Genomic DNA, 13,609 nt, shown 5'->3' with positions numbered 1-13,609 from the left:
GGAACAGTTGAAATCAGGTGCAGGGTTGGCTGTATATAGAAACAAGGAAAACGTGTGGGTCAACCCAGAATTTACTTTTGAATGTTATATTGACTTTGGAAGTTTTTATTATTCTTTATTATTCTTTTTATGTAAAGAGTCAGAAAGGGACACTTAGATTGGAGGTGCACACGGGGCGCCTGGCTGGCTCAGTTGGTGGAGATTGTCACTCTTGATTTGAGGGTTGAGCCCCACTTTGGCTGTAGAGATTACTTATAAATAATAAAAAAAAAACCTTAAAAAAAAGATTTGAGGTGCAGTTTTGCTGCCATTTATGGGGGGGACGAAGGGGGAATTGGCATTATGACAATCCTGACCTGTCAAGGTCTCCACATTCACAGTGGCCTCAGTCTCTGGCGCATTTTCTCTAAAAGAGCTACAGGACTGAAAGAAGAAGCCACTCATAATTAACTTTCAGCTCATGGCTCATTACCAGACCACACTCCTGCAGTGCACTACAAAACAAGTATTTTAAAATAAAGTCTGTATTGACATTTTGAATAACATAATCACATTACCTTGCACTTTTTATGTTAAAAATATTAATCTGCTTAATGTGAACATTTTAAATATAGCACAATTTTTGTATTCCTGTTATTTACAAAAAGTCTTTTTTTTTTTTTTTAAAGATTTTATTTATTTCACAGAGAGAGACACAGCGAGAGAGGGAACACAAGCAGGGGGAGCGGCAGAGGGAGAAGCAGGCTTCCTGCCGAGCGGGAAGCCCGATGCAGGGCTCAATCCCAGGACCCTGGGATCCTGACCTGAGCTGAAGGCAGACGCTTAACTGACTCAGCCACCCAGGTGCCCCAAAAAGTCTTTTTTTTTTAAACACACTGTAGCTTCAAAAAAATTAGAGCATCTGAGCTTCCTCTACCTCTAGCAGCCTGGCACTGTTCAGTGGGGAAAGGAAGGTATCGCCGCCTGTCCCATTAGCCAGGATGGATGCTGTCAGCAGATCAGGACAGAAAAAATTAAACACACGTCGAGGTTGAACTGGCCTTCTCTTCCACGCTGCATTATTCCCTTGGTGCCCATTTTAGGTTATTTGTGCTTGTCTTTCTGCCCCCCCCCTCCAGATTGTAGGCTCTTGCTTGAGTCATAAAGTGAGCCCCAGAGAGGTGACGCGGCTGCTCAAGGTCAGGGGGCAGGGAGGAGCCGCGCTGGGGCCAGACTTGCCCAGCCGCCTGGAAAGACTGTGCAGTCATCAGCTGGGCTATTTTGGGGAATTCCTGCTCAGAGTTGCAGCTGCTTTCATCAGACCCAACACACCTCGGGGGATCGGCTTCCTCTCTATTGCCCAGAAACAGGTGGAAAAGGGCAGCGCATCCGTTGGTCACTTAATAAACGCGCCCATTCTCATTCTCATCACACAGCCTTATATTTGCAAAATAGTGTTGCTATAAATGAACTGCCCGCCCCGAGGCTCTGATTTTTCTCTTTGCTGGACCGAGGAGCTCTGGCCCCTGCATTCCCCCAAACCTGGCTCCACTGTAAGTCAGGGAGTTGTTGAGTGTGGCTGTGCAGTGTTGCGGGGTGGGGGTGAGGGAGCAGGCCTGGCCTGCTGCTGCCGGCGAGCGTGAGCTGATACAAGGCAGCTCTGAACATCCTGCGTGCGCTTCCTCTGTGACCTAAAGCCTACTTCTAGGCACCTGTTCCAGAGAAATGCTCACACGGTTGGAAACAACCAGAATGTCTGGCAATAGGGAAATTGTTCAGTAAGCTGTGAGATATCCATTCTTTGGGATGCTATGAAGCACTTTGACAAAATGCAGTGGATCCCTTATTGCTGACCTGGAAAGATCTCCAAGACGTGCCACTTAGTGACAAGAAGCTGCTCGGTAATGATGTGCAGGAGGGGGATACACTTTGTGAAGAAGAACCCTAGGTGTTGGGGGATGGGCATTAAGGAGGGCACGTGATGGAATGATGACTGATGAATCACAGACCTGCACCTCTGAAACCAGTAATACATTATGTTAATTAATTGAATTAAACTAATTTTTTAAAAAAGCCCTAGGTTGTAACTATGGGAGAGACCGGAAGGCTACAAGCCTGGGTGTGGTGACCGTGTGACCACGGGTCCTTCTGTGGTTGGTAGGGACACTGGGGGCAGCCTTTCTTCGTAATGTGGATGTATTGTAATTTCTTTCATTCTATTGGAAACAAGGCTGTGATCAATACCACTGCGCAGATGTCTTTACACACCTGTGCAGGTGTATCTGAGATAAACTTCCAGAAACAGAATCGCTAGGTCAAAAGGGCACTGCATGGGTGATGTGATAGATACCACAAAACTCCCTGCTGTCGGAGTTATAGGAATGGGCCTTTTTGAAAAATATTAAGGTGACATTCGCTTAATATAAAATTAACCATTTTAATGTGTATAATTCAGTGGCATTTAGTTAGTACCTAGTTCCCCACATCGTGTGAGGCAGAGACTTTTGTTGGCAGGATTTGGAAGTGGTTTACAATGAGAATGCATCCATGTGCTCCTTGTTTCATTAAAAATGAAAAGAAAAATAAAAGAGTGTGGGCTTCAGAGTCAGACCGCCCTGGGTCTGGAGCCCGGGGCTGCCTTCACTAGTTGCGTGACCCCAGGGAAATGACTTCGTCCCCGTGAGGCTTGATTCCCACTGTTGGGGACGGAGAAGAAAGCTTACACCGTGGGGCTAATGAGGAGATTCGATGCAGGGCCGTGGGAAAGCAGCTGGTTCATCCCAGCAGGAAATGGGGGCTCCTCCCCGCCCATGCACTCTGGAGGCAATGCACTGATTGGCCCTGGCCTCAACAGCTCCGGTTCAAATCCCACCTCCCCCCCTTTCTCTGTGCAATCTTGGGCAAGTGCTCAACCTTTTTGAGCCTCTTTCAACATGTGCCATGGGGAGAGCGGGCTGTGGGGAGGACTGAGAAGATGACACATAAAGGGGCGCCTGGGTGGCTCAGTCGTTAAGCGTCTGCCTTTGGTTCAGGTCATGGTCCCAGGGTCCTGGGATCGAGTACTGTATCAGGATCCCTGTTCAGCGGGGAGCCTGCTTCTCCCTCTCCCACTCCCCCTGCTTGTGCTCTCTTTCTGTCAAATAAATGAAATCTTTAAAAAAAAGAGAACACATAGGAAGTGTTGGAACAGCGCCGGCTGCGCCGTAGAGACTCACGTCACGGGGGCTGGTAGGATTTCTGCCCGCCCCTGGCTGAGGGCCCGGCAAGCTCAGTGCCTAGTGGGCGAAGGACCCCATTACGGAAGACTGCTGCCCTCTGTTCTCTGATGCAGGGCCATCGGGGCCAACCCTCTGTACTGCGACTGCCGCCTCCGCTGGCTGTCTGGCTGGGTGAAGACCGGCTATAAGGAACCGGGCATTGCCCGCTGTGCGGGGCCCCCGGACATGGAGGGCAAGCTGCTCCTCACCACGCCTGCCAAGAAGTTTGAATGCCAAGGTGAGCCCAGGAGCACGAGCACAGGGCTGGGGGCGGGGGTGGTAGGTACAGGGTTGCATCCCCACCACCTGCTGCTGGGGGCCCACGGGACCCGCCTAATCCTGGCAGGGCCTTCCAGGGGCCTCTGTGTCCCCGTGGTGACTGGCTGAGTGGGGGGGTCAGGTGGCAGGAATGAAGCACCTGCTGCTTGTTAGCATGGCTACCTTCTGGTCCTGGCGTACAGCGAATGAGAAAAGCCAGGCAGAACATTTCGGGCTGTGAGAGCCTTAATCCCTCCCTAGGGTTACGTAAGGAAAATAAAAATAGCAACAGTGTTTCTGGAAGCTCCCAGCCTCTCAGCAGCAGGAGTGCTCGGGCCTCCCTTTGGTAGGAATCGTGCGCCGCAATGAGCTTCCACCCCGGGCCCCTGGACCCAGCGGCCACTCTCCTGACATTTGCAGAAACACGGGGCCTGAGCGTGATTGGGACTCGGACATGCTTTGCTCTGAAGCTGCCTCACGCGGGGCGTCTGTAAATACTCCTTCAGAGGTTGATTGACTGATGGCCCGGGAGCCCCGCTGAGCCAGGGGAGGTGGCTGAGGGCTGCCCCAGGGCCGGCTGGGGGCCCAGCCCCTGCCCTCTGCAAGCTCACAGACCTCCACCGGAAGTGAAACTGACAGCCAGAGGTTAATGGCCACCTGGCGTGAAGGAGGCTGTCAATGGGGTAACCGTTCGGGGGGCCTGACCTGTGGCTCGGCTGTTGGGAGCAGAACATTGGCTCAGTATTTAATGGTTAGTAGATGGTAAATTAATTTTTTTGTTGTTGAAATATAACATGCATAACAGCAAGGTACACAGATCATAAGTAGAGGGGGTCCCTGAATTTTCACAGACTGAACACACCAGGGAACTAGCACCCAGAGGAAGAAACAGAATCCCAGCGGTACCCGGGAAATCCGCTCATGCTTCCTTCCAGTTATTACTGAAAAGTGTGTCTCTTAATGCTCACACCTCTTCAGGACCGATATCTCTCCATTTCTAGAAGGAGGCCTGAGTGGAAACCTGAGTTTACCGGCTGGGTTTTCTGTTTATTCTCGTGAGGTCCTCATGCCCCTCCCAGCCCACCTCCAGGTTCGGGGAAGAGGACCCGTGAGTCCTGGAGGGGCCGGAGGAGGTCTTGCCTGTGCTGACGGGAAAGGGTCCTTCCCCGTTCAGCCTCGGAGAGAAACAACTTGAAGGCAAATGGACTTTTCCCACCTAAGCATGGGCCCTCCCAGAGCCGTGTCCCCTCCCTGCCGAGGTGGCCGGCTGCGGTCTCCTGCTCATTGTGACGGGGCTGGGTGGGGAGCCAGAGCCGACTTCAGTCATAGTGATTGTGTCGCCCTCACACCGGCGACTTTGCCCGGACCACCTCGTGGGGGCTCCGTGGGTGTCCAGCGCCCGCCCATTAAGTGCTTCTCAGCTTATTTAGTCCTCATGGCCCCCGAGGCAGGTGCTGTGATTAACCTCACTTTATCGAGGCCGGTCCGAGGCCGGGGAGGTGGGCTGAGAAAGGAGGGCGTGAACGTGACCCAGAGGAAACACAGGGAGGGCGCAAACCTCCGTGGGGAGAGGACTTCCACCACTCTCCCTGCGGGCCGTCCTGCCCTCCTCGGCCCTGACACCTGCCCCCTCTCAGGTCCCCCCACCCTGGCTGTCCGGGCCAAGTGTGACCCCTGCGTGTCCGGCCCGTGCCAGAACCAGGGCACCTGCCATAACGACCCCCCGGAGGTGTACAGGTGTGACTGCCCCAGCGGCTACACGGTGAGTGGGGGCTGGGCCCCGGGGCGGCTGTCTTGTTCACCCCTTTGCCCACGGTGCACGGGGCAGGCGCACGAGGGGATGTTTACTCAGTGACCCGGCACGTGAATGAGTGAATGAAGGCGAGGCAGCTCCCGGGCCAGGGAGGCACGCTGCCGAGGGGGCTGGCTGTCTCTTGGCTCACACCAATCCCTGGGTCTCTCTGAGGTCCTCACTCACTTTGCCCCCCAGGGCCGAAACTGCGAGGTGTCCCTGGACAGCTGTTCCAGCGGCCCCTGTGGCAACGGCGGGACCTGCCGCCCGCAGGAGGGCGAGAGTGCCGGGTTCATGTGAGTTGCCTGGAGGGGCCGGACCCTGGTGGGTGGGGTGCTGATGGTCCGGCAGCCAAGCCTCGGTGCCTCCCTCCTCCCAGTGGGATGGCCCCGGCCTCCCTGTGTTGGAGGACGAGGTGGGGCTGTGCTGGGGAGGGGCAGGCACTCCCTAGAGACCTCTCCATGCCTACGCAGGCCGGGCCCCTATAGCCCGGAGAGATGGGGGCCTGCCGAGTCTCACAGCAGCCCGTGGGGCTGGGGCTTGGAGCTGCGCTGCCCGGTCCTGCCCCAGGCCTCTCCCTGCCCATGCCGGGGGCCAGAGGGTCTTTTGATGGCCCTGGCAGTCCATGGCCAACGGCCTACGCGGTGGCAGTGTTAAGGGGCAGTTCAGGGGTGTTTTACACCCCCTTAATCTCCACTAACCCCCAAGGCCTCCGCCTGGAAGTCAAACATCGGCTTGCTGTGCCCATGCTCCCTGAAGGCAGGGCCCCTAGCCAGCTCCTTGGTGGGGAGGCCTTCCCAGAGGTGGGAGCAAGTCCCAGGTGCGCCATCTGGGGCCCCCCCATGGTCTCTGGGTCACACTGGTCACACCTGGGCAGCCGTTGTGCACCCCACCTTGGACTCCGTGAAGGGCCAGCCCTCCCGACTCCTGTCTGACCTTCCCACGTAAGCCCCCCCATTGATTTCCCCCAGGACCCCTCGGTAAGCCCCCTACCTTCCCAGAGCTCTCCTGGACCCAGTTTTTCAAAGGAATATGTAGTATTTAATTGCTGAAAATAAACTGCCAGCCGAACAAATCCGCTCTTCGGAAAATGATGTTGAATCTACTTGGCAGGAACAGCCAAACCTGTCTCTGCATACCCAGATTGCCAGATGTAAAAAATAAAACACTAAACAGCCTCTCACAGGCCGTCACCTTGGAAACAGCGTCCTTAAAACAGGCTCCGTCAGTCAGTCCTCCTCTGGGCTTTGGCGGCAGCTCCCTCCAGGCCCCTCCTCTGCTAGACTCCTGGGGTGGGGGTGGTTCTGTGGAGCTTGGGGGGCTGAGAGGACCCCTCAGAAACGTCTGCTAGGCGGAGGGCAGGTGCAGCTGGGGTAGCCCCCTCCCAGCCGGAGGGTGGGCCCTGAAACTGTGCTTCATACCTTTTTGTTCACATACCCCCACCAAACAGGTGTTTTAAACTACATCCCCTCTCGCACATTCTTAGAGTGACAGCTAGCATTTTTCAGTGTAAGTTGAACTTCTTATTGCAAAGGAGGTAATTTCCAGGATATTGTAAATATTAATATTTAAAAATAAAACCACTTTTTAGCTCACTTTTATCATTTTCCAGTGGAATCTGAATAGCACAGCAATTTGATACCATTTTTTAAAACCACACCAACAAGCTCCTGTTTAACAGCTTAAACATTTTACCTCCTTCTTTTCTTCTCGAACTAGTATTTCCATTTTACTCCTCACCCCCACCTCCATTTCTCTTCCAATGTCTATGTTCTGTTGCTAGAGTATGCTCTTGAGCCCGCTGCCATACTTCTCTGCCACCAACGTGGGCATGTAAGTTTATAGATATTTATTTGTCACCATAACCTCTGATGAAGTTTCTTTTGCGGAGGTGTTATTACAATTGTCAATAATATACAACTGATCAGAACATAACTCTAGTACCAAATTTTATTGATAATTATTATACATGAAAGTAAAATGTTACTAGACTCTTAATGAGCTAGGTGGAGCTCTTTGTGTGTGCTTTTCTTCTAACTGGTTCCTGTGTTCCGGGGTGAATATGACAGAATGAGAGAAGGCTCAGCATCCAATATGTTCCTTTTTTAAAAATATGTATACAGCTAGAAACGCTGAGAAAGTTTGTGCACGTAAGTCATTGGGATTAGAAGTTTTATTGTAGCACGTCACTCAATTATTTGAAACCTTTCGAGTTTATATGCCAAAAACCCCGGATTGATCTGTCCTCAAAAGTTATTTTTAATGCTCGATCAGCCGACCATCCCGTGAGCTCTCCCTTTAGTGATTTTTAATGCACAGAACTGGAACCTCTTGCAAAAGCGTTTGTCCAGTCACTTTGGAAACCTCTACCTTCCTAATTGTCCCTTTATTTGGTGCCCGAGGGTTTTGGGCTCCAGGCACGTCCCAGCTCACACTCAGGTTGGGAGGTGTGTGTGCGCGTTTCTGAAGCTCTTGGGTAGGTGTGTTCAGGGAAGCGTTTGTGCAGAGCCCTGCTCTCCTCACCTGCCCCCCCCCCCCCAAGGTGCTCCTGTCCCACCGGCTTTGAAGGACCAACCTGTGAGGTGAATACGGACGACTGCGTGGAGCACCCCTGTGCCAACGGGGGCGTCTGTGTGGACGGCGTGGGCAACTACAGCTGCCGGTGTCCCCTGCAGTACACGGGTAAGTGTGGTGGGGTCTCATGCCCTGAGCCCCGTTCCCGGGGACGGAAGGGCCGGGGCCCTCCCTCAGTGTCTGCAGGAGGTTTCTGCTGGGCCAGCTGCCTGGCAGAGCCTGGGGGAAGTTCGCTCCTTCTTCCTCCTCCTTTCCCCAGGAAGGGCCTGTGAGCAGCTGGTGGACTTCTGCTCCCCGGATTTGAACCCATGTCAGCACGAGGCCCAGTGTGTGGGGACTCCAGACGGGCCCAGGTCAGTGTTGCCCGTTTTCAGGTCCAGACAAGGGCATGGGCCTTGAAGTCCCCTCCCCTCTGCTGTCCCCATTCTATTTCCTTACTTGTCAAGTGGGTTTGGTCTTGGCTACACACGCTTCCTGCGAGTCAGTGCGGGGACAGGGTGGTGGTGGGTGCAGCTTCGGGCAGCCACACCTGGGTTTACAGCCGGACCCTGATTGGATGCCTTGACCGCTCTGAGCCAGTCTTCTCTGCAGAGCGGGCGCCCCCGTAGCTTCCTCCTGGGGTGGCTGTGAGGGTCAGATGAGCAAATGCATGGAAAGCGCTTCGCTCCAAGTCTGACATCTGATAAGTGCTCCATGAAGGGCTCTTATCTTTCCAGATCCACAATTTCTCCTCCCCAATTACAAAATGCACAAAACTCTGAAAACCAAAAGCCCGTTTGATACCAAAATCTGGTCTGAGCTGAACGTATTTGGTAATAAGACCTGACCCCCACTATTACGAAGCTACTTAGGGTCACTATTCTTGCTGTGTAGTGCGAACATACGGACATCTTGCTACAGAAATGTGAACATGTTTAATTAAGGGGCTTCCTCAGAGCCCACTGATGTGTTACATAATGCTTTAGGCATTGTATAACCTTTCCAAAATGCCAAAATTTCAGAATTGCAAAACCTATCTGGTGGTTTTGCCCCAGGAGGTTTGGATAAGAGGTCATTGACTGTTGTCGCTGTCTTTGTTACTGGCCTATATGGAAGTGCACTGTCACCTGAAGACTACATGAAAGTCATGGGCTTTTAAAATGTTTCCATTGCAGCTTTGTAAACATAGTCCCATTTCTGGGACTCCTGTTCCACTGGTCAGGACAGCACAGGTGGTCAGAGTTGAGGCCTGTGGCTGAGGGACCCAACCCCAGCCACTCAGGCCAGGGTGGGGAGTGGAGCCTCTCAGGGAGCCCACCGTCCAGCAGGAGCTGCCCAAGGACAATGGCAAGAAGCAAGAGGAGGGGTTACTGAGGTCCAGTTGGAGACGGAGGGGTGCATGGGAGCCTCCATCCAAAGGCGGCAAAGATGCTGCACTTGTGGATGAGCTGCTGGGGTGGAGTTGGCACGGTAGACCAAGGGGCAGTGGCAAATGAAGGGGTATGCCCGCTGCTCGGAGGGCTGGACCTCAGGTGGTGGAATAAAGCAGGACTGCCCTGCATCCCTCCCCTCTTGGAGGGGAGATGGAACTAACTCAGCTGTGCCTGGAACTCAGCAGGTATTCAGTACATTCACTGAATAAGTGAGGGAGGGAAGGAGTGAATGTAAATGTGGGTGGAGGCTTAGCTACTGCAACATTGTTCCGATTGCAGCTCTAGCCCCAGCAGTGGATTATGATCCCTAGGCTGCGTCAAGATTAACAGTAAAAATTAAAAATTAAAATAGAGGGGCACTGACTCTTGGTTTTGGCTCAGGTCGTAATCTCGGGATCTTGAGATCGAACCCCATGTCAGGCTTGGCGCTCAGTGTGGAGTCTGCTTGTCCCTCTCCCTATGCTCTTCCCCCTGCTCGCGTGCTCTCTCACGAACAATAAAATCTTAAAACAAGACCTAAAAAAGAGAAAGCATCCGAGCATCATGTCATTTTATGTAGTAAGGAGTATTGTGGCATGAAACTGGCTTTAGGTATGTGTGTGTGTGTGTCCATGTACCTACACGTATATATTCTTATTGGGTAGAAAAGTATTTCTTACACCTTGAAAAACTGGGAATGAATAAAAACATCCAGGCAGGAGCAGAGCACCTGCCTGACAGGTTGTGTGATTGAGCTTGGAGTTTGCAGTTTAGTTTGGAAGAGTTTCCAACAGGGATCCCTTGATGACACCCGGGAGGGCTTCCTGGAGGAGGTGTGCTATTGGCCAGGTTGAACTGAGGCAGGTAGAGAGAAGGGGATGTTTCAGAATCAATAGGTGTGAAGGTAGGGAAGGGCTGGTGGAGTGGGGGTTGTTGACAGTGGAGACCTGTCTGACCACAGGGTGGGCCTGATGTGGGGGGAGCAGGACAGGGAGCATCTTGCAAGGCTGTGACTGAAAAGTAGGTAGAGTGTGCTCCTTATTTGATAGGCAAATAGTTGATCTCCAGGTAACCAGTGTGGCACAGTGAGAGCTGGCAGGCTGGGGGCTGGCCTGGTGTCCCTGAGCGGGGGCACTAGCTTTCCGGGGGGGAAGGCCAGGAGGCTGGTCCGGTGGAGTTGGGGAGGCTGGAGAAGAGAGCTAGTTGAGCCCTACGATTCAGGGCCTTGTTCTGGAGAGCAGCTGGGCAGGTCGAGAGGGGCTGAAGTTTGGCCTTGGATGTGCTGTCAGTGGTCATGGTGGGTCCTCCATGACAAGATCCCCTTCTCAGGTCAGAGAAGGTTGGATGTCCAACCTCCCAGCCCAGAACCTGCCCCCACACAGAGGCCCACACAAGGCTCCCTTCCTGTACCAGAAAAGGGTCCCGGGATGGGCTGGGGGGCAGCTTTCTCTCTGGGGCACTGTTTGACCTCCTGGTTGTCCCATAGACGCCCGGGCCTTGGGTTCTCTGTCCACACATGGCCCCCGACCCCACAGGCTCCTGAGTGAGGGACTGACTGCCCCCCGCCCCTGGTCGCCTCCCAGGTGTGAGTGTGCACCAGGTTACGCAGGTGACAACTGCAGTGAGAACCAGGATGACTGCAGGGACCACCGCTGCCGGCACGGGGCCCAGTGTGTGGACGAAGTCAACAGCTACTCTTGCCTCTGTGCGGAGGGCTACAGGTGAGTGGCCCCGGGGCTGGCAGGAGCCCCCAAGCATAGCTGAAGGGAGGGAGTAAGGGTCCTCGTCTGGAAGTTGGATCCTGGGGTTCTAACCATGGCTGTGCCAGCCCCAGCTGTGTGGCCTTGGGGAAAGTCCCCGATCACTCAGACCATAGGCACGGGGTTCCTAAACTGTTCGGTGGAGGGAGTGGGAGGTGGGTACAGATTACTGCCCAGTGCACCTCTCTGAAGACACTTCCTGGCATGAAGGCCACTTATCTTCACAGCTGGACTTCTCTGAAAGGTTGGGATGGGGGGTACTTGCCCTCCTTCTGGACACCCACCTCCCAGGCTCTGCTTGGGTCTTTTTTTTTTTTTTTTTTTTTTTACAGTTTTATTGAACTATAAATCACATGCCCTATAATTCACCCAGTTTCAGTATATTATTCAGTGGCTTGTAGTATACTACCAGAATTGTGCATCTATTAACCATAATCAACATTTTCATTACTCCAGAAAGAAACTCCATACCTCTTACCTGTCACCCCCCCACCCCAGTCTCCGCTCCAGGCAACCAATAATCTAGTACTTGTGTCTATTAGAGTTGCTTATCCTGGATATTTCCTCTAAATGGAATCACACAATCTGTGGTCCTTTGTGACTGGCTTCTTTCACTTGGTTTCCTGTTTTGGGGCTTCATCCATGTGGCAGCATGCATTAGAACTTCATTCCTTTTTGTGGCTGAGTAATATTCCATTGTACGGACAGACCACACTCATGTATACATTCACCCGCTGAGAGCATTTGAGTTGTTTCTGCTCTCGGCTGCTGTGAGCACTGGTGCGGTGGGTGTAGTGTGGGTCAGAACTCCCTGCTGGTGGTCCTGTCCCCTCTTTTATTTCTTTAGTCATTTGCGTCTTCACTCTTTTGCTTGTGTCTGTTTTTTTTCCTGTGAGATGGGCAATAGTAACATTTGCTAGCAGACTTGACTGCCATGAGCCATGAGTGCTTCTCCAACTTTGATCTGCACAAGATCTTGTTAAGAAGCAGATTCAGGTTTCCCATCTCTGACAAATGCCCAGGGGATAGCGATGATGCTGTTCCAGGGACCACACCGGTTTCTCACCTTGTCTTTGGTATCCTTCCGGCTCCTAGTTCTCTCGGGAAAAGTGTTCGTTAGGAGCATCTTCTGTTGCTTTAAGGATCCACTTCCGCAAGATGTGCAGCGACTTTCTCTCTAGGACTGTGGAGAGAAAGCGTCCCCTTGCCCCTTTGCCCGGCCGTCTCTGACCTGGATCTCCTCCCCTCCCAGCGGGCAGTTCTGTGAGGCCCCCCCCCGCCCCCCCGCCCCCAGAAGCCCCTGCGAGGGGGCTGAGTGCCAGAACGGGGCCAGCTGCGTGGAGCAGGGCGGTGGGCCCGTGTGCCAGTGCCTCCCGGGCTTCGGCGGCCCCGAGTGCGAGAAGCTGCTCAGTGTCAACTTCGTGGATCGGGACACCTACCTGCAGTTCACCGACCTGCAGAACTGGCCCCGGGCCAACATCACGCTGCAGGTGCGCGCCCAGGGTGCCCGGTCGCAGAGGGGAGTCGGGCAGGTCAGAGCAGCGGGTGGGGGAGCATCCCTGCCCCGGAGAACTGGGAGGAGCCTGTGTAATCAAAACTCTTTGGATATGGGTCCAGCAGACGTGGGAAGGTTACTGGGTCACAAAAGCAATCTCAGATCAGGGAAGGGGGTGGGGGAGTGGTCTCGGGCAGCTGGATCCTCTCCTGCCACCCTCACGGGCTCCTCAGCGCCAGCCTTCAGCGCTGCACACTCTCCACGTGGCTGGGACACGGCCGGAGTTGGCCCCAGGCTTCAGCTCTGGCCTTGTATCTTTAGCCTCCTGGCCCTGGGGCCCTTATTTTGCTGTTTCCTGTCTTGAATTTCATCTCCGAACATCAGTTTGTGGAGGGCAAAAAGCACATCCCACTTGAACGGCACTGTTTGCCAAACAGTTCTTGGGGAGGGAGAGGAGGGGAGGGTGCACATCACATTAAGATGATAAAAGTCTGTGTGTCCTCTTTGGCTAGCTCACTCTTCCTCCTGCATTCCCTACCCCAGCAGCCATGTCTCTTTCTCCTTTGCTCACAGAGCTCCTCAGCCTCCCAGTGTGCTCACTATGCTCTCCCCTATTTCATCACCTCTCCCAAATCCTGCCCACCTTCACGGTCTACACTGAGAGAATGCAGCTAGCCTAACTGCTCAACAACATAAAATTCCCCCAAACCCTCTCAGCCGCGGCCTCAGGCCCCTCCTTAGGGGAAGTCTGCCCTGCTGCCCACCCCCCCTTTGTCGCAGGCTCTGCCCTGTCAGCTGGTAGGACAGCAATCAGCGGCCTCAGGGCAGATCTCTGGCCTGCCTTCAGCCACATGCCCATCCCTGGCCTGGCCACAGAGTCCAGCGAGAGGGGGGATATGATGGGTCCAGCCTGGGCCCTGTGCCAGCCCTATGAGACCAGGGAGTCAGGCTCTTCACCAGAAGAAATGGGGGAAGAGGGACAAGGCAGGCTCAGGGTTCCCACAGCATCGGCGAGAGATCTCCCTCCCCAGGTAACTCCAGCTTTTGCTTGCACGGCTCCAGAGACAGGCACTACCTCTTGAGTGGCTCCTTCCAGGCTGGGG

At 53.8% G+C, this 13,609-nt stretch overlaps 1 protein-coding gene across 4 annotated transcripts in view; it reads left to right on the top strand.

The window, feature by feature from the left end:
* Positions 1-13,609, top strand: part of SLIT1 (slit guidance ligand 1) — a 172,215-nt gene that overhangs the window by 148,176 nt on the left and 10,430 nt on the right. For all 4 annotated transcript variants that reach the window (XM_032432366.1, XM_032432367.1, XM_032432368.1 and 1 more), the window contains exons 26-32: positions 3,311-3,474; positions 5,132-5,256; positions 5,485-5,582; positions 7,829-7,968; positions 8,120-8,213; positions 10,835-10,972; positions 12,264-12,501. In XM_032432366.1, the coding sequence (XP_032288257.1) occupies positions 3,311-3,474; positions 5,132-5,256; positions 5,485-5,582; positions 7,829-7,968; positions 8,120-8,213; positions 10,835-10,972; positions 12,264-12,501 (997 nt within the window). The remainder of the gene's footprint in view (positions 1-3,310; positions 3,475-5,131; positions 5,257-5,484; positions 5,583-7,828; positions 7,969-8,119; positions 8,214-10,834; positions 10,973-12,263; positions 12,502-13,609) is intronic.

This window comes from Phoca vitulina, unplaced genomic scaffold (genome assembly GCF_004348235.1).
Source record: "Phoca vitulina isolate PV1807 unplaced genomic scaffold, GSC_HSeal_1.0 scaffold48, whole genome shotgun sequence".
Taxonomy (NCBI): domain Eukaryota; kingdom Metazoa; phylum Chordata; class Mammalia; order Carnivora; family Phocidae; genus Phoca; species Phoca vitulina.
This window is presented reverse-complemented; position numbering and strand designations above follow the sequence as displayed.